Genomic DNA, 27165 nt, shown 5'->3' on the forward strand with positions numbered 1-27165 from the left:
GGATACATACATGGACTCATATTGAACGTATTCTTCTGCAACTTTTTTTTCTCTCTCAACATTAGATTCTTGAGATTTGTTCATATTGTTGCATGTGGTTGTAGTTTAATTCACATTATTATGTGGAATCCTGTTGTGTAATTATGCCATAGTCTATTCATGCTACTTTTTAAATTTTTATTTTATTGGGGAACAGCCATTGTCATTGGTTGCACATTGCTTTCATGCTACAATGACTCTTTTAGGGGAGGGCACAGCTCAGTGGCCCATGCAGGGGTTGAACCGGCAACCTTGATGTTATGAGCACTGTGCTCTAACCAACTGAGCTCACCAGTCACCCCTATTCATGCTACTCTTGGTGTTTACTTCGGTTACTGCTAGTTTTATGTTTGATTACAGTGCTGTTGGGAAGATTCTCATCCGATTCCCTGGGACAATGTGCAGGGATTTCTCTAGAATGAATACCTAGGAGTGGAATTGCTGAATCACAAGTACATGTATAACTTTGACTTTGTTCAATAATACAAGTCATTGTCTATAGACATTGTACTAATTTAAACTTTTGCCACCAGTGTGTGTTTCCACTGCTCAACATCCTTATCGACACTTGACCTTGTTAGATTTTAAAATTTTTGGCAGACTGGTTGGGTGTGAAATGGTATCCCTATGGTTTTAATTATTATTAATGAGATTTCGGTAATAATACAATAGCGATAATAACGTGGTTATGAATTCTCACGGGAGGGGTTTTTTCATCTTCTGTTCAGTGCCAGGGTACAAGGGAAGAACTTTTATTTCTAGCCCCGGTACGCAGGATGGATTTATTTCTAGTTCACGCTTTACACTGCGCTTGTAGACCTTTGGTGTATCAGTTCTTTGTGGGGGGGAGGGGTGTGGGGATGTGGGAGGTCTCCTCTGAAACTGCCACTCTTGAGTGTTCCCTTGGGATTGTCTTCTATACCTGAGTCTTCACCAGTCCATGGATATCAAAGCTCAGTTTTTTGGCAGTTGTCTTCAAAGAAAAGTGAGCTTCAATATCTGCTTACCTGACCAGGTTCCCACTTTTGCAAATGTTTTGGCCTCAGAGTATTCCTTACTTTCATACACACTCAAAGTAAATTTCAAAACTTAAACAAAAAATTCATTCGGAATTTTTAGCCGATTGTGTGTGTGTGTGTGTGTGTGTTTATGCGCATAGTCAGTCTACAATGGCTCCTCTGCCTGAAATAGTCTTTTTTTTTTTTTTTTTACTTGAGCATCCTGCTACCTGTTGGCAGCTCAGCGGCTGCTCAGCTGGGGCTGGACTTGAACCGCTGTTGCTCAGAGCTCAAACTCTTGAGCAAGCTCTTAACCATCTGAGCCACTCGGCTGGCCCCTGCCTGAAATAGTCTTAATTGCTTGACTTTGAAATTGATTCCTTTTCTAACCTATAGTTACTTGGAAATGTATTCATGGGATTGAATCAGAGCTATCTGGTAATTTGATGAGTTGAAGGACACTGTACCTACTCAAACTGACCTCTTCAGATTCACAAACTAGAAAATTATCCTGTGGAGATGGTTACCCCATCACTTGTTCAAGATTTTACAATGAAACAAAGAGTTGCCATTTGCTAACATTTGAGAATTTCTCTGTGTGTTTACCGAGGGAGGAGAGGAAGCCTGCCTAGGATGGTTCCCATTTACTGCCTGGCTTCATTTTACATTCACATTTCCTTGCTCAGCATTTCATTGAAGAGTGATAGTTCTAGGAGACATCAGCATTCATGCTCTAATGCCCATGTCTTACTTTCCCGATGCATGTTTAATGATGAAAAAAATCCAGTACCCAATTTGATTTGATTTTGCTGTATAGAATCTGAATATGCCATGATTACCATATATCTAGAAAAACTTTCAAAGATCAATACCAGCAATACAATTACTGACAACTTTTGTAAGGGATGCAAAATAGTGTTTGCTTTCCCCCTTCCATTTAGATAGGAATGTGGACACATTGATTTAATTAAATATTTTATGTAAATCTCCCAGGGCAGTGCCTGGGGTAGTTTCTATTTTTAAATTAAATAGTAGGTCCTTCAGCTGCAGACACCTGCATTAGGACTCACTGGTGTCTACTTTGGCCAATAAGGCTGAATAAGGTGGTGCACAGAGCTGCTCTTGTGTGATGAAAGGTTGGAGGAATCACCTGCCAGTTCATTTCATTTACCTTTTATTTGGCTGTTTCCTTCTTACCCTGCGCTCATCAGGATGTAGGAAAATTGCTCAGAAACACACTACTTTGGCAAAGTTCCCTCAAAGGTTTATACTTCCTTCTTCACTGGCCCATGGTTTCTGAGACTTGGCCTTATCTCTGCAAATGGAGATTTGATCAGCTCCACCGGTTCCCTCCCTGGAAACAGCCTTGCCTTGACCCTGGAGTTGACTGATGACTTGAGGTGCTGGAGGAAGGACAAAAGGAGCTTGTCACTGCAGGCCCTTCTCCCTCAAGGGGCTGAGAAGGGGCCAACATGCCTGCAGGCTCCTGTATCGACAAGTCGCAGCATCCTTGAGAGCAGCCAAAACATAAAAATGGTAATTTATATTTGGATCTGGAATTTCTGAGCTTTGAATTCTTGGACCAGGGTTTCTTCGGTAAAGGAAAGCAGGACGCATATCAATATCCAAATCCATATTAGTTTCCTTGTTAGACTCTAGGTCAGCAGATCAAGTCTGCCAATTAGCAGGATAATTGCATTGGGAATAGAATGAGCCTGAATGCTGTGTTCTAGGATGGGGGCGGGGAACAGCAGATGTACATAGCAGGCACTAGAGAGGGGGAAATATCCTTTCCTTTTAGTGGGTATTGAGTCACCTCCCAGACACATCTAGAGTTGGAGTGCATTGTGACTTAAAACAGCTCTTGTGATCTCCCTAGGGATCTGATCACCATTTATAATATGGTTTCCAAGGGAAAGCCAAGTTCATGTTACAAACAACTAGATGCACTTTTGGGACACTGTCATCTGTAGGGGAGAGGCACTTAAGGTCCTCTGTCATCAGTGCCTTGAAATCCTGGTCGGATTACAAGCCAACCTGGGCCTCTCCTTGGTCAGGGGCCTGAATTTGGTATTCATTGAATAACACTAGAAGCCTGTTGATCGCATATATTACTCTCATTTGCTTGTTCTCTGTTCTGCTACTTGAAGCTTGCCCATGAAGATCAGGGGGTTTCCACAATGAGAAGGAAGCCATTTTGGGAACCCTTTGTGTAATTGGTTGTGTTAAGGCATTTTGTAAATATTAGAGTAGATAAATGCTTTAATTGATATGTATAGCAAAGATGACTCTGTTTGATTATCAGCTTGGGATTCCTAGATAAATTGTGTGATACAGTTACATTCAAATTGTTTTGATTGCTATCTGCAGTAAGAAATATATTTTACATCACAATCCAGTGATTTACATCACAGTATGTCTTCAAATCCAAGACACCATCAGTGTCAGAGACAGTTATTTTACGTACCACTGAAATAGAAAAAAGTGGACTGGCCGAGTGGCTCGTTGGTTGGGAGTTGGCTTGAGAGCATGAGCTCTGAGCAGCAGGGCCGCTAGTTCAGATCCCGTATGGGCCAGTGACACTGCCCTCTGCAGCTAGGATGGTGAACAACAGCTCGACCTGGAGCTGGGCTGCCATGAGTCACCAGCGACAGCGTAGGCTGCAGTGGACTGCTGTAAGCTACCGTGAGTGGCCGGCAGCTGGCAGGAGCTGCCAAAAGCTGCCATGAGCAGCCGTCCAGTGACTGGTGACCGATCTGCCTCACCCGGGAAGAGCACAATGATAATACCAACAAGGGCCAGTGAAGCAACGTCCTCCACAACTAGACTGAAGAACAAAAGGACAGCAACTTGTCTGTTCCCATCCCTCAATTCCCCAATTAAAAAAAAATCTAAAAAAAAAAATTTAAAAACTCACTGCTTTATGTGAACAACATATATAAATCAGTATTTCTTTAGGGTATTTACAATTACTGAGGTATTACCATCCAGTCAAAGGAATATCAGATGGAGGTGTATGGGCCTTTGCGCAAACGAGATATGTTGTGTCAAAGGAGGCATTCTCTTGAGTAAATCATGGAAATGAGTTTAATTTGTCCCGATTTGTTTCTTTTTATACCAATGCTGATTCCAAATGATCACCATTAAAAAAAATTCTTCCAGCTTTTCAATTTAATAATAATATGCTATAAAATAAAGCTTAGGACAGAATTGAAGTTTTTTATGTCTGTGGTTTACAGACTTCATATTTTAATGGATTTGAAACTTGCCATCCTTAGTCTTTTACACTTTTTTGGTTTCCTGTAGTTTTTCAGTGATGATGAGGAATAATTCCACAGTCTGCCATCTACATTCTTGCAGGCCCTGTGATGTAGTTTCCCTGATCTGGAAATTTGAGGCAAAGCAGCCAGCTGAGGGCTCAGCACTCTTGTTCCAAGCCCGTCTTCCTAATGTGTGGCTTTTCCTAGTCTGACGATGGGTCATCTCCAGGGAGGTGACAAGCACAGCAGGAGTTGAGAAAATCTAGTTTTAGTCTGTTAATCTGTTCATCTTTCTACTGATTTTCAAGTAGTGTAATTGATCTTTATCTTGTCAGTTTAAAACTCCTCATTTATATTGAATTATATGGAATCTGGGCAGTTGGTATAATAGGGCGAATAAGATGTTGCCCTCTGGAAAAATAATTGTCATGGGGATGTAAAGCGTAGGAAATATAGTCAATCATATGGTAATAACTATGTATAGTGCCAGGTGGGTACTAGACTAGTCAGGGAGATCACTTTGTGAGTTATATAAAAATGTCTAACCCCTACACCTGAAACTAATATAATATTCTGTTAATTGTTTAATAATTGAAAAAAACTTTTTTAAGGATTTTATTGGGGAATTAGGGGAGGGGAACAGCGCTGGGAAATTGGGGAAGGGGAACAGACAAGTTGCTGTCCTTTTGTTCTTCAGTCTAGTTGTGGAGGACGTTGCCTCACAGGCCCAAGTTGCGCTCTTTCATTGCATTATCATTGCGCTCTTTCCAGCTGAGGCAGATCGGTTGCCGGCTGCTCATGCTGGCTGCCGGCAGCTGAAAAATAAATTTTTAAAAATTAAAGATGTTGCCCTTGTCTAGTCACTCACTAATTTGGTGATTCTTCCACATGACTGTAGGAATAGCAGGCAATCTCAGAAGCTGCCAGATTCCTTACAGGGTGTTGACTGCGTTTAGGTCTTGAAAGCAAGCTCATGCAGCAACAGATGGGTCCACACAACCTGTCTAGGCTTTGGGCTTCAGCTCTGTGTCCCACTCCCAAACCCATTTCCTGCCTGCTTTCCATTCTCAATACTCTTTTTTAAGTTTCAGGTGTACAAAACAACATTAGTGATTAGACCTTTATATACCTCACAAAGTGATAATCCCAGTAAGTCTGTTACCCATTAGTTATTTTCTCTTTTGGAAATAACTTCATTAAATAATTGTAAAAGGAGCACTGGACCATTGAAAAATTCTGAAGAGATGGAAAAGCATAAACAAAAAGAAAAATCACCTATAATCTACCACCCAGAGATAACCACTTTTAATATTGGTGTTTATCTTTCTAGGCTCTATTCTATACAAACATTCACACAATTAAAACAATGTTATTTTCCAGCTATTTTTGGGTAATCTTTTCATAAACTTAAAATTTGTGGTGTAAACAAAATGTTGGCAAAAATTTCAAACATACTGAAAAGTTGAACACATTTTGGTAGTAAACAACCATATGGTACCAAGTAGATTCTACAATTAACATCTATACATACTTCATTGCATGTCTATCCATTGCTCTTTCCATCCATCAGTACATCTAGTTTTTTAATACATTTCAAACTTATTGACATTAGCACCCCCATGCTTTAGTATGCATACCATTATCATGTCATTACTATTTGTATTATTACTTTTAATAGCTATATCACAATTTATTTAGCTAGTTCCCTCTCAATGGACATTACAGTATTTTCAACTTGTTAGTATAAATATCATCACAACAAACATTCTTGTTTATGCACACTTCTCTGACTGTTTCCTCAGGGTGAATTTTGGTAGTGGCTGGCTCAAGGTTCATGTGTATTTTTAAGGATTTTCATGTGTATTGCCAGTTTTCTATCTAGAAAGAATCTTATATATAAATAAGATTCTTTATATAAGACTGTCTAACGCTAGATATTACTGATCTTTTTAAGTTTTTCTAATGTGTTTGGGGAAATATATTTTATGGATTTAATTTGTAAGTTTTCCCCCTTTTGTTCTTTCCCAGATTTCAAATTCCTTCTCATCTTGCCATGGTGATCAGCATTTCCTCATCCTTCTCCCTGGGCAGTCTAGATTCAGAACCCCAACTTCCCATTGCAGAGATAGGAAGGCAGTTCAGTGTCTGCTTGGGTGACTTCATGGACTAAATCTTGGCTCCATTTGACCCAGTTTTGTTGCCTAAGCCCCAAGAGGCCTTCTGTGTCTATCATGACATATTCTCATCACCCACACAGAAAGTTTCTTCTGAGCATTGATAGTGACAACGGTAGAATATTGGCATACATATTAAAGCAAGAAAGATTTTAGGTGGACTTTAAAGAAGAACTTGAGACCATCCATCCTAGAGTGTTGACCATTGCTTGAGAGTAGGCTGAGATAGCTATGGCTCCAGACTTTGAATATTCATTGGGAAACTCTCAGTCCTTGGGTCTGGTATCTGCATCAGATCATCTTCCCAAGAGCATTTCCAGATCTAAAATACTCTTAATTTTACTGGCAAAGCATGCCTTTTAGTTGAGGCCTAAATTGTCATTCTTAAGAACTTCCAGGATAAACAAGTTCTTATAATTGCAAACAAATGAGAAACCAACCTAACAAACAAGCTTTTTTGCATCAAATACATTATAATTGCTCTGGTTGAAAAAAAATGTTTTTTTGTTTTTTTAAAAATCAAACACTGACTAGAACAAAAGAATATTTATACAATATGTAGTAAAACAACAACAAATACCTCTGTACTTACCAGCCAGTTGAATCAAAAGAGCATTACCCAAAACACCAAAAAGGCCATAAACATTACCTTGAAGTCCTCGCTATGCCCTTGCTGGATTCCATCCCTTTTATTTCCTCAGAGGTAACAGATATCCTAACTTCATTCAGGTTTGTCATTCCTTTGACTTTGTTTTTTAAAGATTTTATTGGGGAATTGGAGGAGAACAGTTAAGAGAATTGGGGAAGGGGAACAGACAAGTTGCTGTCCTTTTGTTCTTCAGTCTAGTTGTGGAGGACATCACTTCACTGGCCCATGTTAGTATTATCATTGCTCTCTTCCCGGGTGAGGCAGATCGGTCACCGGCCATTTGACAGCCGCTCACTGTGGCTCTTGGCAGCTCATGCTGGTTGCCAGCTACTCACAGTATCTTACGGGAGCCCACTGCAGCCTCACTGCAGCCTACGCCGTTGCCTGCGACTCACAGCAGCCCAGCTGCAGGTCGAGCTGTTGTTCACAATCTTAGCTGTAGAGGGCGCAGCGTCACTGGCCTTTCATGTGGGATCCGAACCGGGGCCCTGCTGCTGCTCAGAGTTGGCGTCCCAAGCCAACTCCTAACCATCACGCACTACTCTGCCACTCTGCTGGCCCTGACTTTTTTTTTTAGCTGAGCCATCTTGCCACCTGTTGGCAGCTCAGTGGCAGCTCAGCTCGGGCCAGGAATCAAACCACTGTTGCTCAGAGCTTGCACTCTTGAGCGAGCTTTTAACCAGCTGAGCCACTCAGCCAGCCCCAGCCCTGACTTTTTAAATAGTATTTCTGAATATGTTTGGACCTCTAACAATATATTATTTACTTTTGAATGTTTTTGACCTTCGGATACATACATGGACTCATATTGAACGTATTCTTCTGCAACTTTTTTTTCTCTCTCAACATTAGATTCTTGAGATTTGTTCATATTGTTGCATGTGGTTGTAGTTTAATTCACATTATTATGTGGAATCCTGTTGTGTAATTATGCCATAGTCTATTCATGCTACTTTTTAAATTTTTATTTTATTGGGGAACAGCCATTGTCATTGGTTGCACATTGCTTTCATGCTACAATGACTCTTTTAGGGGAGGGCACAGCTCAGTGGCCCATGCAGGGGTTGAACCGGCAACCTTGATGTTATGAGCACTGTGCTCTAACCAACTGAGCTCACCAGTCACCCCTATTCATGCTACTCTTGGTGTTTACTTCGGTTACTGCTAGTTTTATGTTTGATTACAGTGCTGTTGGGAAGATTCTCATCCGATTCCCTGGGACAATGTGCAGGGATTTCTCTAGAATGAATACCTAGGAGTGGAATTGCTGAATCACAAGTACATGTATAACTTTGACTTTGTTCAATAATACAAGTCATTGTCTATAGACATTGTACTAATTTAAACTTTTGCCACCAGTGTGTGTTTCCACTGCTCAACATCCTTATCGACACTTGACCTTGTTAGATTTTAAAATTTTTGGCAGACTGGTTGGGTGTGAAATGGTATCCCTATGGTTTTAATTATTATTAATGAGATTTCGGTAATAATACAATAGCGATAATAACGTGGTTATGAATTCTCACGGGAGGGGTTTTTTCATCTTCTGTTCAGTGCCAGGGTACAAGGGAAGAACTTTTATTTCTAGCCCCGGTACGCAGGATGGATTTATTTCTAGTTCACGCTTTACACTGCGCTTGTAGACCTTTGGTGTATCAGTTCTTTGTGGGGGGGAGGGGTGTGGGGATGTGGGAGGTCTCCTCTGAAACTGCCACTCTTGAGTGTTCCCTTGGGATTGTCTTCTATACCTGAGTCTTCACCAGTCCATGGATATCAAAGCTCAGTTTTTTGGCAGTTGTCTTCAAAGAAAAGTGAGCTTCAATATCTGCTTACCTGACCAGGTTCCCACTTTTGCAAATGTTTTGGCCTCAGAGTATTCCTTACTTTCATACACACTCAAAGTAAATTTCAAAACTTAAACAAAAAATTCATTCGGAATTTTTAGCCGATTGTGTGTGTGTGTGTGTGTGTGTTTATGCGCATAGTCAGTCTACAATGGCTCCTCTGCCTGAAATAGTCTTTTTTTTTTTTTTTTTACTTGAGCATCCTGCTACCTGTTGGCAGCTCAGCGGCTGCTCAGCTGGGGCTGGACTTGAACCGCTGTTGCTCAGAGCTCAAACTCTTGAGCAAGCTCTTAACCATCTGAGCCACTCGGCTGGCCCCTGCCTGAAATAGTCTTAATTGCTTGACTTTGAAATTGATTCCTTTTCTAACCTATAGTTACTTGGAAATGTATTCATGGGATTGAATCAGAGCTATCTGGTAATTTGATGAGTTGAAGGACACTGTACCTACTCAAACTGACCTCTTCAGATTCACAAACTAGAAAATTATCCTGTGGAGATGGTTACCCCATCACTTGTTCAAGATTTTACAATGAAACAAAGAGTTGCCATTTGCTAACATTTGAGAATTTCTCTGTGTGTTTACCGAGGGAGGAGAGGAAGCCTGCCTAGGATGGTTCCCATTTACTGCCTGGCTTCATTTTACATTCACATTTCCTTGCTCAGCATTTCATTGAAGAGTGATAGTTCTAGGAGACATCAGCATTCATGCTCTAATGCCCATGTCTTACTTTCCCGATGCATGTTTAATGATGAAAAAAATCCAGTACCCAATTTGATTTGATTTTGCTGTATAGAATCTGAATATGCCATGATTACCATATATCTAGAAAAACTTTCAAAGATCAATACCAGCAATACAATTACTGACAACTTTTGTAAGGGATGCAAAATAGTGTTTGCTTTCCCCCTTCCATTTAGATAGGAATGTGGACACATTGATTTAATTAAATATTTTATGTAAATCTCCCAGGGCAGTGCCTGGGGTAGTTTCTATTTTTAAATTAAATAGTAGGTCCTTCAGCTGCAGACACCTGCATTAGGACTCACTGGTGTCTACTTTGGCCAATAAGGCTGAATAAGGTGGTGCACAGAGCTGCTCTTGTGTGATGAAAGGTTGGAGGAATCACCTGCCAGTTCATTTCATTTACCTTTTATTTGGCTGTTTCCTTCTTACCCTGCGCTCATCAGGATGTAGGAAAATTGCTCAGAAACACACTACTTTGGCAAAGTTCCCTCAAAGGTTTATACTTCCTTCTTCACTGGCCCATGGTTTCTGAGACTTGGCCTTATCTCTGCAAATGGAGATTTGATCAGCTCCACCGGTTCCCTCCCTGGAAACAGCCTTGCCTTGACCCTGGAGTTGACTGATGACTTGAGGTGCTGGAGGAAGGACAAAAGGAGCTTGTCACTGCAGGCCCTTCTCCCTCAAGGGGCTGAGAAGGGGCCAACATGCCTGCAGGCTCCTGTATCGACAAGTCGCAGCATCCTTGAGAGCAGCCAAAACATAAAAATGGTAATTTATATTTGGATCTGGAATTTCTGAGCTTTGAATTCTTGGACCAGGGTTTCTTCGGTAAAGGAAAGCAGGACGCATATCAATATCCAAATCCATATTAGTTTCCTTGTTAGACTCTAGGTCAGCAGATCAAGTCTGCCAATTAGCAGGATAATTGCATTGGGAATAGAATGAGCCTGAATGCTGTGTTCTAGGATGGGGGCGGGGAACAGCAGATGTACATAGCAGGCACTAGAGAGGGGGAAATATCCTTTCCTTTTAGTGGGTATTGAGTCACCTCCCAGACACATCTAGAGTTGGAGTGCATTGTGACTTAAAACAGCTCTTGTGATCTCCCTAGGGATCTGATCACCATTTATAATATGGTTTCCAAGGGAAAGCCAAGTTCATGTTACAAACAACTAGATGCACTTTTGGGACACTGTCATCTGTAGGGGAGAGGCACTTAAGGTCCTCTGTCATCAGTGCCTTGAAATCCTGGTCGGATTACAAGCCAACCTGGGCCTCTCCTTGGTCAGGGGCCTGAATTTGGTATTCATTGAATAACACTAGAAGCCTGTTGATCGCATATATTACTCTCATTTGCTTGTTCTCTGTTCTGCTACTTGAAGCTTGCCCATGAAGATCAGGGGGTTTCCACAATGAGAAGGAAGCCATTTTGGGAACCCTTTGTGTAATTGGTTGTGTTAAGGCATTTTGTAAATATTAGAGTAGATAAATGCTTTAATTGATATGTATAGCAAAGATGACTCTGTTTGATTATCAGCTTGGGATTCCTAGATAAATTGTGTGATACAGTTACATTCAAATTGTTTTGATTGCTATCTGCAGTAAGAAATATATTTTACATCACAATCCAGTGATTTACATCACAGTATGTCTTCAAATCCAAGACACCATCAGTGTCAGAGACAGTTATTTTACGTACCACTGAAATAGAAAAAAGTGGACTGGCCGAGTGGCTCGTTGGTTGGGAGTTGGCTTGAGAGCATGAGCTCTGAGCAGCAGGGCCGCTAGTTCAGATCCCGTATGGGCCAGTGACACTGCCCTCTGCAGCTAGGATGGTGAACAACAGCTCGACCTGGAGCTGGGCTGCCATGAGTCACCAGCGACAGCGTAGGCTGCAGTGGACTGCTGTAAGCTACCGTGAGTGGCCGGCAGCTGGCAGGAGCTGCCAAAAGCTGCCATGAGCAGCCGTCCAGTGACTGGTGACCGATCTGCCTCACCCGGGAAGAGCACAATGATAATACCAACAAGGGCCAGTGAAGCAACGTCCTCCACAACTAGACTGAAGAACAAAAGGACAGCAACTTGTCTGTTCCCCTCCCTTCCCTTTAAAAAAAAAAGTGATGCCAATTAAATCACCCCATTCCATTGACTGTAAAGGTCACCACAAGTTCAGAGAAATTAAAATGTAAAAAAAAGTGCTTTTAGGAATCAATGATATATATATATATATTACTGAAACAAAAGTTTCATAAAACTTGACTATGTACAGTGTGTTGTAAGTACTTTTTTCCTATTCTGATCTAATGTGTTTTATTAAAAATAAAGCTAGTCTCACTAAATTTGTTGAAGAGCACACTAATGTGTTTTAAGTGTGAGCTATAGTATTGTTTTAAAATGAGGAATCGGAGGTGATATGTCAAGACTGATTTCTTATCCCAAACCAGATGTCATGCCATATGTTTTGGTCATTCATTTCATTCAAATATGAATTGATGGCCTACTGTGTAAGTCAGAACTCTTGATAGCAAGTGACATCTTGAACTAGCTTTGGCAAAATGGAGATTTTATTGTTTTATGTAAGGGCAGGGGTATGCTAGTTGCCCAAGGAATGCTAGAACCAAGGGCTCAAATACTGTGGGATCTCTCTCTTTCTTTGTTTTGTCTCTGCCTTTCTTTGACATGTTCATTCTCTTGGATTAGCATTCACTATGAGACTTAACCTTTGCAACTACAGGGCTCATATCTTCCTTATTTTACTACCAGAGAAAATTCCCCCGAAGGATTTGATGACATGTCTCAGCTTGGTTCATGTGGTCATCCCCCTGGTCAGGGGATAGAATAAAGTCATTTCCACTAGAACCATATGGGTTGCGGGAGACCAGCTCCCGCAGGTCCAGGGGTTCCCTCTATTGGAGGCGGAGTTGGTGAGGAAAAAACGGGCAGAGACACAGGAGCGCTTTTTCAAGAGAGAAGTATCTCACTTTATTTTTATAGCATGCCCCTTTTTATACCGGGCAGTTTAACCATTGTTCCATTAGTATCAGGGTTTTACTTCCTCATAATTCTTATGCACCAGGGTACAGCTATACCTTTTCTATGCTAAATACTAACTTATCCCAACTACGCCCAAATCCCTCCACCCTCAATGACTGTGACCAAGGTCTGAGCTTCTACATAGTCACCCAAAGGATGGTTACCATGACTACCCAACAATTATTCTAAAAACGATTGTCTAAGCAGGATCTTAAGATTTACTGGGTGTGTACTTTTACCTTTACTAAGAGACTAGTAGTGTAACTAAAATTGCCTTTAGTGTATAAAATATAATGTGATATATCTATTAGAAGGGGAATTTAAATTCTTTAAGATATAAAGCAGTATTTGTTTCTCAGTCAGAGCTCCAGAATTTGTCACAATTGCAGTGCACTTGGCCATGTCAGATACTGAGGTGCAGCCAGCTCCCAACAATGAGTGGCATGGAGAATGATGCTGTTCTCCAAATGGAAGGGTCTTGTTTCACTTACAAGAACACAGTAGATGTCCATCACACCTAGAAAGGCGTAGGGTCAGGCATCGTGTATTGGAGTTTAGCCTCTCCCAACAGGTATTGCACAAGGCCTGCAGATTGTCATTCTTTTTATTAGTTTCAGGTGTACAAAGCAATGTAATAGACATTTACACCCCTCATAAAGTGATAACCCCTCCCCCAATCTACTACCCCTCTGACATCATATATAACTGTTACAATACCATTGACTATCTTCCCTGAGCTGTACTGCAGATTGTCATGTTGAAAATCAGAATTATCATCAGTTCAGTTCTACCTTTTTTCCCCCAGAACTTGATTCTTCCAGTGAAGATAATAATAACTGACAGCAGCCAGTGTGTGACAGTCAGTCAGTTCAAGGGCACTGAATGGAAAATGGATGCTTTCAAAAATCAAAGAGAGAAGCTACTCAGAAAGGAAACCACTCTACCTCCTATCACAGGCAGAGTCGGCCAAATAAATTGTGCATGAAAGGCTAGGCTTCAAGTGAAAGCAAAGTTTTCATCCTTGGGTGCTGGTGTTCCATCTGCTCTCAGGGAGACAGATAATGTTCTAGAAGGATGAAACTGCAGGTTTCAGCTGAGTAGGCTGCAGCCTGTCACTTACAGAATTCTCATGGTGTTAATTTAAGGGCTGTTTTCTGGAAGTGTCTTTTCTCACAGTCTTGTGTCTCTTTCTCTCTCTCTCTGCCATTTAACCAACTGTATTAACATATTCTACAGCTGCACAATTAAAGGCTTGTTGCTTACCAGTCTCATTACACACTGCTGCGATTTTATTTTCTTAGTATCTCTTTTTCTTAAATCCTGTTATTCTCAGTTTTGCCATAATGTGCCTGAATTTTGTAAATTACACCACTGGTTTACTGCCAAGAATGATGTACCAGTTGCAGCTTTATTTGGGAAGCTTTTTTGAATCTTAAATACAGTATCTGTTTCTGTAAGTACAACCTTTACTAAGGGAGATGACACTGGTGGAACTGCTCAAGCAGATCAGTAGTATGTAAAGTTTTGAGGGGAAGAACCCTTTTGAGGGACTCTGGGTGGAGAGACGCCCTGTTAGTTTCACTGGCGCAGTAAGTGGAAACAAAACCCAACCATATTCCCTGAGGAGTTTGAGGTATAGTTGGGAAGACAGAGCCTACACACATCCAAAATGACTTATGAAAATCCCAAACAGTGTAAGATCAGTGCTAATTAAAAAATGTGCACAGGGCATCTCAATGTGAAGAGAATTTACAGATTAGAAAAGACAAACTAGAGGAGCAAGGCTTTGAACTAGCTTTTAAAACAGTAAAGGGACTGAGCAGGGGAAAAGCTTTTCAGGTTGCTTGTGCAAAGGCATGAAGACAGAAATAAGCAGTTGTGAAACTGCACAAGATTTACAGTCAGGAGAGCTCAATCCTTGTTTCTCTTGAAACTGATATGCATTTCATTCTCTGAGCGGAGAATACAGTCATGAACAAGGTAGCAAAGAATCACTGCCCTCCTCAGTTTTACATTCTAGTCCCTGGGTGATACCTGTCTTTTGGGGTTGCACTGAGGACTTAAAGAAGCAACGGACATGAATGAACCTGGAGGGCAAGTTGATTTGCCTAACTACAGTGATCTCAACTAGAGGTTGAAGATGGAAATGTTCTGAGGGAAAATGATTTGAACACATGTACCGTAATCTTCTCCCCACTACTGTCACTCCCTTTTACAGATGAGCAAACTGAGGCTCAGGGAAGAAAACTGGCTTCCCCAGTCAAAACCAACCATACAGTTAGCAGAGGAGCTGGAACTTAATTCCAGGGCTCTTGCAATTGCATCCTACCAGAGAGGATGGCCATGGATGGGTGAGGAAACTTGGCCCCTGCTTGACACTTATTTCATGGACTAGAACATCTATATCCTGAACAAATCAGGGGAAAGCAAAGGCTTCCACTACTGCCCCAGGAAGCCTTTCTCAGATAGTCAAATATCCTCATTTTGAGGAAAGAAATAAGGCTATTGGTCTTCAAAATATTCTAAGTCACTGCTTTTCTAATTTTTGTGACTAAGACCCATATGAAAAAATGTATTCTACTGTGACCTATTGTTTGGGTGAATATATTATTGTCCCATCAAGACATTTTTGAGTGTGAATAGGAGTGCAATTGATAATACTGCTGGACAACAGTCATAAAATGGGACTGTCTCATGCAAACTGGGGACACCCTAACACACGTACACTTATACTTGAAGTCAAAGTTGCACAAAGTAGTATTTATCTGTAATATGTCCAATGAACCCTGACACTTTCTATTCTATTTCACTGCAGAAATACTAGTTATGACCCATTTCAAACTTAGTCAAAAGTTTGAAACATAGTACACTAGTTGATTGTTGGTATATGTGAGGGGCTTGGGACCGTGATGGAGAAAGGGGAATGAGAGGGGTGTATGGTGAGGTGAATGTCTGAGATGTCCTGTAAACTTGTCCTATCTGAGCATTTCAGGGAATATTCTCCCCCAAGAAAAATACTGGTTATAAACATTTCCTTCAATCTATTCCCCACAATTAGCAAAAGGTTTGAGATCCATCTTTCTGGGTTCCGTTTTTGTACTTAGAGCAGGCATTTTGTGTACTCCCCACCCCCTTTTCTTCACCTAGAGCTTTCATATGTTCGTTTGCCACGGATTTAGAGAAGTGAAGCTTCCAAGGAAGAGTGACTTATTTATAGTTTCTGGCCCTCTGTGTTGTTGTTCTGGGCCTGTGACTTGGAGTTGAAGTTGATGCTCTTGAAAAAGTGAATTGTCATCTCTGCTCTACTCCTTCAAACAGGCACATTGATGATACACAGCTCCTTGGCATCTCTCTTGTCTCAAAACTTTGCCAAGACACAACAGAGCAGCTCTTGCCTGTCAGTCAGGAATGTGGAACTCACTCCTGGGCTTCTCCAATAGTCCCCCATGTCTTAGGACTTTCTAGCTATGAAGCCCTTGCAAATTTACGTCGGCAGGAGAGAAGGGTTACCACTCTGCCCACACTTCCTTGGGGTCCCCCAAAATGTTTGAACATTCATGTGTGTTAGCAAGAGCCACAAGAATGTGATAGACTCAGTAGTAATACTTCACAGCATTAAAATAACTTTCTGTAGGCCCCCTATTTGTAAAGATCTTTAGGTCGGGAAGGCATATAGGGAACCACAGGGGATTTTCCTGTCTCAAAGGGTAAACTATGGTAATAGCTTGTGCCTGAAAGTCACTTTCTTCTAAGGCAAATTTTATCATCTGATCATTTGAATTCATAGACTAGACTTGACAACAATTTATTTTACTAGAGAGAATTAATATGGCTTTTTCAGGTGGATAGTATAGTATAGTATATATATTTGAAATCATAAATCATACAAGATGGTTTAAACAGGAATTTAAAAACCCAGAGAAAACTTGGGTAGCACTGAGATGCCTGACTGTGCTTAATGCTTTAAAAAAATCTTGAAAAAAGTGTTAGGCCAGATATAAGTGTCATATTTTAATATTTTTACCAGAAGCTCATTTATATGCATAGCAGCTCATGGTAGTAGAAGCCTAAAATATATACACACTGAATTAAATAGAGCATGCGGTTATGAACCATCAAATGGCTTATAAAACAAACCACGGATAGTAGTAATTATTTTAACAAGATATTTTAAAACATATGCATATGCCATTTAACATTTATGGCAACCCTATGAGACATGGCTGATTTGGTGTATTTGAGTTTTAGGGAGACTCACTACCTATCTGAACTTGTTTCCCTAGAAGCAGAGCCTGTGACTTAATGGCCTGCTCTCAGGGAACACCTATTCATATAAGTAAAGGAGGGAAGCAAAAAAAAGCCAAGCAAGGATACAGTCTCAGGTAAACTCTGTACCCCGAGATTCTCAGGAACATAAATCCTGCAGGCTTTTCATGAAAGGCAACACTTATTTACAGCTAAGCAAGCCCTAGGAATCTGCTCTGTGACAGTCAAATTCTGGGAGTTCAAAGGCAGCTCCTTGTTCTCTCCCCCTCAGTCATGCTGGTGATATTTCTGCATATATAAATAATTAAGAACTTTGTGGGTCTCATGAATTTTCTGGGAGTTCACTCTGTTAGACAAAAGCCACACCCACAGATCTCATAGCCATTAACTCTTCTCTGTTGTTTGATTGAGAGGATCTGTGAGACACATTCTTAACCTCTTAAAAGGACCTTTGGTGGGACTGAAGGAACTCTGAGGCATCTCCTGAATTTAACAAAGGATTTGACTGTCATAACCTTGGCTTCATCTTTAGACTATGTTTTCCTGGCAGTGCCTGGATTTGATCTTTGTTTAGAAGCCATTCAAATGCCCTTTTCACTTTACTGCAGCTGTAGTGTAACCCCTTTGGCAAATTATTTGCTAGTACTAAATCATCTGGCTCCCACAAATAAATACCCTGTGGCTTCTAATACTGCAAAATACCTTTTTTCTAAAACATTCCAAATCTCTCTAGTATTGTCACAGTTCAAAGTTATATACTAAAACTGTACTGAAGAGGATAAAACCATCTCAGACATGAGCATAAGGACACATTACTTATGTGTCATAAGAAACTTAAGACAGCTTTTTCTTTCTTCCAGCGTTTGTTAATTACCAATCCTGAATTGTATACAAGGCAGATAAGCCACGGTTCTCATTGGTGAGCAATTTAGAGACATGATTGACTACATAGAATTAAAAAAAATTAAGTCTAAACCGATGCTGTCTAATATGGTAGTTACTAGCCACATATAGCTATTTAAATTTAAATTCATTAAAATTAAGTGAAATAAAAACTCAGTCCCCCAGTTGCACTGGCCATATTTCAAGTGCTTATTTAATAACCCAGGTGGCTAGTGGCTGCCCTATTGAACAGCACAGATATAGAACATTTCCATTGTTGCAGAAAGTTTTGTTGAATAGCAATAATCTAGAAAAAACCAATAAGATCTAATAAAGATAAGCATTTATCCTTGTTTGAAATGTATCTCTCCTCTCCCATATTAAAAAGAGTCAAGTATCAAGGAGATAACTACATACTTCAGTAAATATTCTAACATGCTTCATAATAAAGAATGCTATAAAACTATGGTTCTTAATATTTTGGGGGAGTCACAGAACCTTATTAAAGTCTACTGAAAGTTAGAAACTTTTTCCCCAGGAAAGTGTATTCATGTACCAAATGGTATGTCTGAAAATAGGGTGTAATCAGACTCTGCAAAGCCTTTCCATTGATCCTCTAGGACAGTGGTCAGCAAATTGCGGCTCGTGAGCTACATGCGGCTCTTTGGGTATGTTCCATCTCAAAAGTTTGCTGACCCCTGGAAGAGCCAATCCTGTCCCTCACAACAATTTAAAAATTACTCGAGAACCATAAATATATTTTTTACATAACCATTATGTGAATAATATCCTTTAAAAATTTTATAAATGAAACTATGATAGTTTTATTCTCATTTTCAATTTTACTTCAGAGCCACATGTACGTACCCAAAAAGCCGCATGTGGCTCGGAAGCCGCAGTTTGCTGACTGGTACACCATCTTAGCTGTAGAGGGTGCAGTGTCACTGGCCCATGTGGGAACCAAACCAGCTTCCCTGTTGCTCAGAGCTCTCGCTCTTAAGCTAACTCTGTTTTTTTTTTAAAGATCTTTATTGGGGAATTGGAAAGGGGAACAGACAAACTGCTGTCCTTTTGTTCTTCAGTCTAGTTGTGGAGGACATTGCTTCACTGTCCCAAGTTGGCACCATCACTGTGCTCTTCCCGGGCGACGCAGATCAGTCGCTGGCTTCTGGAAGGCCGCTCACACTGGCTGCTGGCCACACACGGTAGCCCATGGCAACCCACGGCAGCCCAGCTCCAGGTCGAGCTGTTGTTCACCATCTTAGCTGTAGAGGGCAGTATCCCTGGCCCTCATATGTGGGATCTGAACCAGGGCCCTCTGGCGTCCCAAGCCAGCTCTTAACCAACTGAGCCACTCAGCTGGCCCCAATAAATTATATTTAGAATAATGATGATAAAGGTAAAACCAAAAAGTTCCGACAAAATATCAAGAATGCAGAGCCGTCTTCAAAATAAAAAAATAAACCCAACCCTTTGAGCTAAAATTAAAACACAGAACCAGCAAATCTGCCCATTTGGATTGTGTATCACAATAAAGAAATAGAGTAAAACCTTGGATTGCTAGTAACTTGGTTTGCGAGTGTTCTGCAAGACGAGCAAACCTTTTTAATACATTTTAACTGGGTAAACGAGCGATGTCTTGCAATACGAGTAGTTTGTTTCCAGAATGAATTATGCTCACAAACCAAGGTATTACTGTATATATTGGGTTTTCGGGAAAGTCATGCATTTTTGCAACAAAATGCATAGAAAAAATACATCATGACTTTTCCAACAACCCAATAGTTTTAGCAAACTGGGTATGTTTTCCATTAGTCTCAATGCTCCCCCCACCCCCCGTCCCCTGCCTACCTTACAGTGAGAAGACTTTAGGGTAATGGAAGGAGCACTGTAGTAGCCTTCTAAAATAAAAATTCCTGGGCCGGCCGAGTGGCGCGATGGTTAAGAACTCGCTTGGGATGCCAGAGGGCCCCGGTTCGGATCCCACATATGAGGGCCAGTGACACTGCCCTCCGCACCTGAGATGCTGAACAACAGCTCAACCTGGAGCTGGGCTGCCATGAGTCGCCGGCGACGGCGTGGGCTGCAGTCCCTGTGGCAGTGGGTTGCCATGGGCTACCGTGTGTAGCCAGCAGCCGCCATGAGCGGCCGTCCAGAAGCCTGCGACTGATCTGCCTCGCCAGAGAAGAGCGCAATGATGGTGCCAACTTGGGCCAGTGAAGCAACATCCTTCACAACTAGATTGAAGAACAAAACGCAGCAACTTGTCTGTTCCCCTTCCCCCAACTCCCCAGCACTGTTCCCATCCCCCCAATTCCCCAATAAAAAAAAATCTTTAAAAAAAAATAAATAAAATAAAATAAAAATTCCTGATGTAATTCTAATACATATTCTAATACATATTTCTTAAGAGTGAGTTCGATGTCTTAATGTTATCTACCTAGACAGTCAGAATGAAAGTGTAGGATTCAGTGGGCCAGGAAGACCCTTTTTAGAACTTTGGAAAAAGAAGTGGCTCTTTCTTTGAAAATCTGTTGAATTAGACGAAGTTTCTGTAAGGACAGCAGAATTATATAAATGGAATTGGCTCCAGGTGTGGCTGAGGGACAGAATCCTACATGGCAATGAGTTTCTGATTTCCGAGCCAACATCAAATTTGTATTTGTGAGGAAGAAGCACTGAAGCGTTCTTTCCAAAGAGTGGTAATCCAAACCCTATGAGCACTGATTAATGGTTGTCATAAGAAAGCCTCAGTTAACCAGAATTCTAAAGCGATGGCCTTTTGTAAACAAAGAAGTTTGTTAGGAAACCTCCCTCTCTGGTCCCCGCCTCCCCCCCACCACCCCACCCACACACACTTTTTGAGCCTATGGACAATCCGCAATATGTATGAATCTCCTTTGCTGCTTTAGTAAGCTTCAGTAAATACAATCTGCTGAAAATAAGTTAGTCAGTCTGATCTTATCGTATCCTTCAGGATGACCATTTTGTAGACTGGTTGTTATTTTTTATAGAAGTTGATGTATTGGTTTAGGCAGAATAGACACTGGAAATTTTGGGGGAGGGGTGGCTAATATACATTTATTTTCTTTCCACTTTTATCAAGAGTAGGCAGTAAATTTTCCATTCATTTGTGTATCAGTTGCATATATTCAGCTGCAAGTAACAAACAATGCTACTCACAGTGGCTTCAATTGAAAAGACATTTATTATTTCCCTGATAAGAAGTATGGAGGTAAGATATCTAAGGTTGATATAGTAGTCCAATAAGGTCATCACAGACCCCAGGTTCTTTTTATCCTTCCACTCAACCATCCTCAGCTGAAAATCTTTAGTCCTGAGTCACATGAACCAGCTTTGTCTCCTTTTGGCTCGTTAGAAAGACTTCTCATCATGTGACCTGAAGCTTTCCTCACTTTAGGGAAATATCTACCACTTTTCAAAAGACGCTTGAGTTGAGCTTGAGGTCTTGAGTTGAACTTGTAGTTTAACAACACATGTAGTTTACCCCTGACACTCCTAGAGGCACTGAGTAGGGTCAGGGCTTATTGAAGGAGTCACCCGTGTGCAGGCGAAAGGGGAAATGGAGAAAACTCAAAACCCAGAGTATAGAAGCCCGGTTTCTGACAGTTGGCCCTTGCATTTGTTTGTGTGGCCATCCCTTTAGATGCTTTGGGATGTGAGGACTTGCAATAATGTGGAAAGAATAATAAATATTAGATACCACAACCCACTCTTTTTAGTCTTGAACAGTTAGTTATTTAATGTTTTTTGTTAAAAATTTTAAAGTAATGATACGCTCAATGAAGAAAACTTGAAAAGCATAGAAAAAAGGAAATTTTCACCCATTAACGCTACTGCTCCAACACTGAAGTTTATAATTTATGGCATATTCTTTATAGCCACTTTCCCCCCATTTATTCCTTTTCTCCCTCTTTTCCTCTCTTCTATTTTTATTTTATTTTATTTTTTTAAACTTTATTAGGGAACAATGGGTTTTTCCAGGACCCGTCAGCTCTTAGTCAAGTCGTTGTCTTCAATCTAGTTGTGGAGGGTGCAGCTCCTTGTCCCATGTGGGAATCGAACCGACAACCTTGGTATTATGAGCCCACGCTCTAACCACCTGAGCCAAGTGGCTGTCCCTCCTCCCTTCTATTTTTAAATAACTGTTTCTAAGAAAAGTATTCACTATATAGAGTCAACTGATTTTAACATTTTTCACATTTGCTTCAGGTCTTTTATTTTTGTAAGAAATAAGGTATCTGTGGCCCCTGTATATGCATTTCGGAGTTCCTTCGCCTTCCTCCTTGACCAGAGGAAACCACTAATATGAAGTTGATGCTTGTCGTTCCAATCCATTGTAAGTTTACTGCATAGCTATAGAAAACATCTAGTATTATTTCCTGCAGTTTTCAATTTTATATAATTGATATCACACTATGTTTATCATGCAACTTTCTTTTATTCACTATACATTGTGTGTTGGAGATTCCACCTTGTTTCATGTATTGGGTTGTTGTAGAAGTCATGACGTGTTTTTTCTGTGTTTTTTGTTGCAAAAATGCGGCATGACTTCTGCAACAACCTGATAGATCAAGTTCACTCATTTCAGCTTTCACAGCTTTCTATCATTCATTTCCAGTAATGGTTTTATACAATTGTTTTTACTAATGGCAGCGCTGCAATCAATATTGTGGTGCATGGCTACTTTTGCACCATGCCAGGGGTTCCTGAGGCATATCAGCATGTCTAGAAGTGGAATGGCTGATGTAAAGGGTAGTTTCAGATGGAGTGCAAAAGTTCTCTCCAACCTAGTTGCACCTATTGTACTTCCACCAGCAGAACTGGAGAGAGTTCCAGTATCACAATATCCTTGCCAGTTCAATTTTTGCCAGTCTGCTGAGTGTAAATTGGTATCTTGATATGTATTGTTATGATTAATGAGGTTGAAGTTTCTTTCATATTAACATTTTGTGGTATTTGTTTCAAATGCAGGTTATTTTTCTGTGAAGTGCCTGTTCATACTTTTCATTTTTTTCTGTTGGACAAGTTTTTTATATGTTCTGAGTATATTTCTGTATTATATATATTGCAAATATTTTCTTCCAGTGTGGATCTTTAAATTTGGTTTATGTGTGCTTTATTACACTGAAGTTTTTGGTTTTTTTAAAGATTTTATTGGGGAATTGGGGGAGGGGAACAGCATTGGGGAATTGGGGAAGGGGAACAGACAAGTTGCTGTCCTTTTGTTCTTCAGTCTAGTTGTGGAGGACGTCGCTTCACTGGCCCATGTTGGTATTATCATTGCACTCTTCCAGGCTGAGGCAGATCGGTCGCCGGCCTCTGGACTGAGCGGCAGCTCTTGGCAGCTCACGCTGGCTGCCAGCCACTCATGGTAGCTTATGGCAGCCCCCTGCAGCAGGGGCTGCAGCCTACGGCGACTCACGGCAGCCCAGCTCCAGGTCGAGCTGTTGTTCACCACCTTAGCTGTAGAGGGCAGTGTCACTGGCCCTCATGTGGGATCCAAGCCAGCTCTTAACCAACGCGCCACTTGGCCGGCCCTGCACTGAAATTTTACATTATAGTGTAGTGAAGTGTACCAATAATTTCCTCTATGGGTTATGGTTTATATGTTTTGTTTAGTAGCCTTCCCGTACCTCATAATCATGCAGATATTCTGCATTTTTTCTCAAATTTTTGGCTTTCAAATGTAGGTCTGTAAACTATGTGGAAATGATTTTTTGGTATGGTGTGAGATAGGACTCAAACTTTTTATTTATATGCATATCCAATTAATCCCCACATATTTATTGACTCCCTCCCCCCCGTTTTTTAGTAATCCCATCTTATCATTTTCCACATTTGACATATAAGTCTGTGTGTGTGTATATATTAATATATATAGTTTCATACTTCATCCTGTATATAGTTTGCAGTATCTGCTTTCTCGCTTAGGTGCATTTCATACACATTTCCGATTTGAAACTTGATTAGTGGGTCCATAATAGCTTATTGATATCAGATCATTTGTTTGCTCATTCCCCTATTGTTGGAAGTTTAATTTTCATTGTAATAAACAGTATGTGATAAACGTGCCTTAGAATGCTGATGTACCGGTAAAGTAGGGCTGTGCACCCGTCTCTCCAGTAGGTCTCGGTCCCTTCCCTTCTCTATGGAAGGCCCTTCCCCCACGAGTTTACACATCTCAAGTAATTTCTCAATGAGCAGGTGTTGTGATGGTCATATGGATGCACCAATTAGATCTTCCTCCAGGAAGGACTGGTTTTCTCAACTGGAGGAAATGCTGTTCTCAGAGAGCCATCAGCTTTCATCTCCTTCAGAGATTGCCTCAGCTGTTGGCAGTGCTTCACTTAAGTTCACGTCCTTTCCAAGGTGGGCCATATCCAATGGCTGACTGAGGCAGGGATATAAAGGTCCAACCATTGCGGCCCAACATGAGAGGCTGTCATTGGGCTGACATCACAGCTAGACTTCTCCTTCTGTGCAAAGCTGCTTCCATCTTATACCTTTCACAGGTGTTGATCCCTAATACACTTCCGGTGCACTAAACGCCATTTCAGAGGCTACTTCCAGAGAACCCAACCTGTGATGGTTTTCTTCTTTGCTTAGAGCCAGGAATAAGTCCAGAGCCTCACTGCCTAGGTAGATTATATGGAGGCCAGGATGACCTGGAGGAAGAGAGAAATGCTCTTAATGTGAGACAGATCTCTTGGTGCTTATAAATGTGCCATATGGAGTTAGAAAATCCATGAATTCTTAGAGGAATTTTAGTTCTGCTCTGAATATGGAGAGGAATGAGGGCAGGGCGGGAGGGGAGGGAGGGACAGTGGAGTCTTTAACATTTCTAACGTATCCAAAATGTATTTTGGAAACTAAGATTCTTTGAGTTATATGCATAATGAAGTTTATTTTCCATTATGAAAGTAATACATGTTTCTAGTAGAAAATTTAGAAGAGAAGACAGGCATCCAATTACCATAGACTCTTTTTCTATGCATTGATTTGAATTTTATTGTTTTACATTGTTATAAATTACACCATTTATATAATTTTGTTATAGCACATTTTTCACTTGATGTTATAACATAAGGCTTTCCCCACACTATTATATATTTTTATAAACATTATTCTTAATGGCTACATCATATTATATCCAATAAATACACTATGGTTTATTTAACCATAACGTTGACTGGTCTGTTTATAGTCTTTTGCTATTATAAATGACATTGCAAAGAAATCTTTGTGTATAAACTTTTCTATATTTAATATTATTTCCTTGGGATAGATTCCCAGAAGTGGAATGACTGGATCAAGGGGTTTGAACATAGGCTTTTGATTCATGTTGCTAGATTGCTTTCCTGAAGGGTAATACAGGTTTTCATGTTTACTTTTTGATATGGAATAATGAAGAGTTTGTGTAGTTTTGTGCCTCTCTGGGTGGCCGGAGACCAGGTGAAGAAACCTGGAACAAAGCAGATCACAGAACTGGGCTTCTCTAGTTGGGAGGCCTTTTCCCAATGGACATGGCCCAGACTTCATCACCTCACCACTTTCAATTTCCATACTCACCATCTCTCATCAAGGATACAAGTGAAGCGGGGACTGTTACACATTCACTTATCCTGTATGAGGATTTGAATAACCTCATAATAGAGAGTGTCCTTCTCTGTAGGGTTGTAGGTCCGTCCCTGTAGGTAAATGTGTGACCAAGGTGATGTCAACTCAATGGTCAATGATCAGACTAGGATGTCTAGAAGGAAAGAGCTCTAAATTTAAGATTACTGTTTTGAAGTTTGGGACCTAGCACTGCTTCAAAGATTAATGATCTACCACTTACTAAAGTTCAATATTTAATATTTTTTAAATGATTCAGTTCCAACTTCCAAATGAGTTTAAATTTTAAAATTAAATATGGACTTTCTCTCTGAGGCTGTGTTTTTCCAGGGTAGCAAAACTCATAAAGTAATTTTATTTTAGCTTGTTGATAGGTTCTGAGAAAACATCCAGATTGTCGATTTTAGTCCTCATTTCCTACAAATATACTAAAGCAGCTTTATTTCTTTTGTCATTAAGACATTTGATTTGCCTCCTTATCCCCCACCCAAATTCATTTCACAGGATGGACTGATTTTCAGGTACCATAAACACCCAGTTCTACTGGGTGTTCTTTGTCTGCTAGAGAAACTGTGGGGCCGTGTCTGAGTCACACACTTTCTACTGCGTCTCCCCTGGCATGAGATTCATGTACATTGGCGTCTTCTCAGAGTGAAGTTGACTTTCTCTCTATCCCGAGTCCAGAATTTCTGTTGGCACATGGTGATTCCTAAACAGTTTGAGGCTCATTTTAATTGGCTGTGGCCATCTCAGCCTAGCCAGGTTCACTCTGAGAGGGCTCCTGTCCCTTCATGAATGGCCACAGAAGCTTTCACTCTTGGCTCTGCGTTCTAATAGCCCCTCTTGCATGGACTGTGCCAAAGCAATGCTTCGAAATATTCATCCATATCATGTGGCTTTTCTTGCTGCAGTTTCTGTTCTTTTTTTATTGTAGGATCTGGAGACTCACCGCTAGAAGACGATGAAGTCGGGTACTCACACAGTAGATATAAAGGTGAATGCTTTGCTTGTGTGCTAATGAGGACCTGCTGATGCCAAGAGAACTTGCCTTTTTGCCCTGCAGAGCAGACTATAATAAAGTGACCAGACAACACATTTTAGTTCTAATGACCTGTCCAGATAAAAATATTTACAATTCATACGCATATGCTCCCATTAAAAAAATAAAGATGAAAGAAAGAAAATGAAAGCATTTGGAAATCTTTGAAGTGCTGACCTTCAGCACCACAGTGGTCATTTTATTCTCTTAAGTTTCTGTATTTCCCTTACTTCTGCAAAGCCAAGTTCTAGCTGATGAAAGTGAAAATCAAGCCATGAGTTCTGCCTGATTCATACATTACAGCCAGAATCGTCCAGAGTAAACCACCCAAGGTCAAATCTGGACCTGATGCTGCTAATGTACTGAGATGAATGGGGACTGGGAGAACTTGATTTTCATAAGCTCATTTCATCCTGCTCTTTTTGAGTCCAGGCTGGCTGCCAAAATGATGTGTAAAGTGTGTTGCCCCATGAAACTTTAATCTAATGATTAAAGCACTCCATCTCTACACATTTCCAGCGATCCACCCCCCAGCAGGTATAAAAAGCTTAATCAAGAACCTTCTATGTAGGCTCAGGTAAGTATGTCCACAAGT

At 40.7% G+C, this 27165-nt stretch overlaps 1 protein-coding gene across 6 annotated transcripts in view; it reads left to right on the forward strand.

Moving 5' to 3' along the window:
• Positions 1-27165, forward strand: part of SRPX (sushi repeat containing protein X-linked) — a 186926-nt gene that overhangs the window by 121385 nt on the left and 38376 nt on the right. For 5 of the 6 annotated variants that reach the window (XM_019650206.1, XM_019650213.1, XM_019650231.1 and 2 more), the window contains one exon: positions 26466-26525. The exons of the other annotated variant lie outside the window; for it this stretch is intronic. In XM_019650206.1, the coding sequence (XP_019505751.1) occupies positions 26466-26525 (60 nt within the window). The remainder of the gene's footprint in view (positions 1-26465; positions 26526-27165) is intronic. 6 annotated transcript variants of the gene reach the window in all.

This window comes from Hipposideros armiger, unplaced genomic scaffold, assembly GCF_001890085.2.
Source record: "Hipposideros armiger isolate ML-2016 unplaced genomic scaffold, ASM189008v1 scaffold_7, whole genome shotgun sequence".
NCBI classification, from domain to species: Eukaryota; Metazoa; Chordata; class Mammalia; order Chiroptera; family Hipposideridae; genus Hipposideros; species Hipposideros armiger.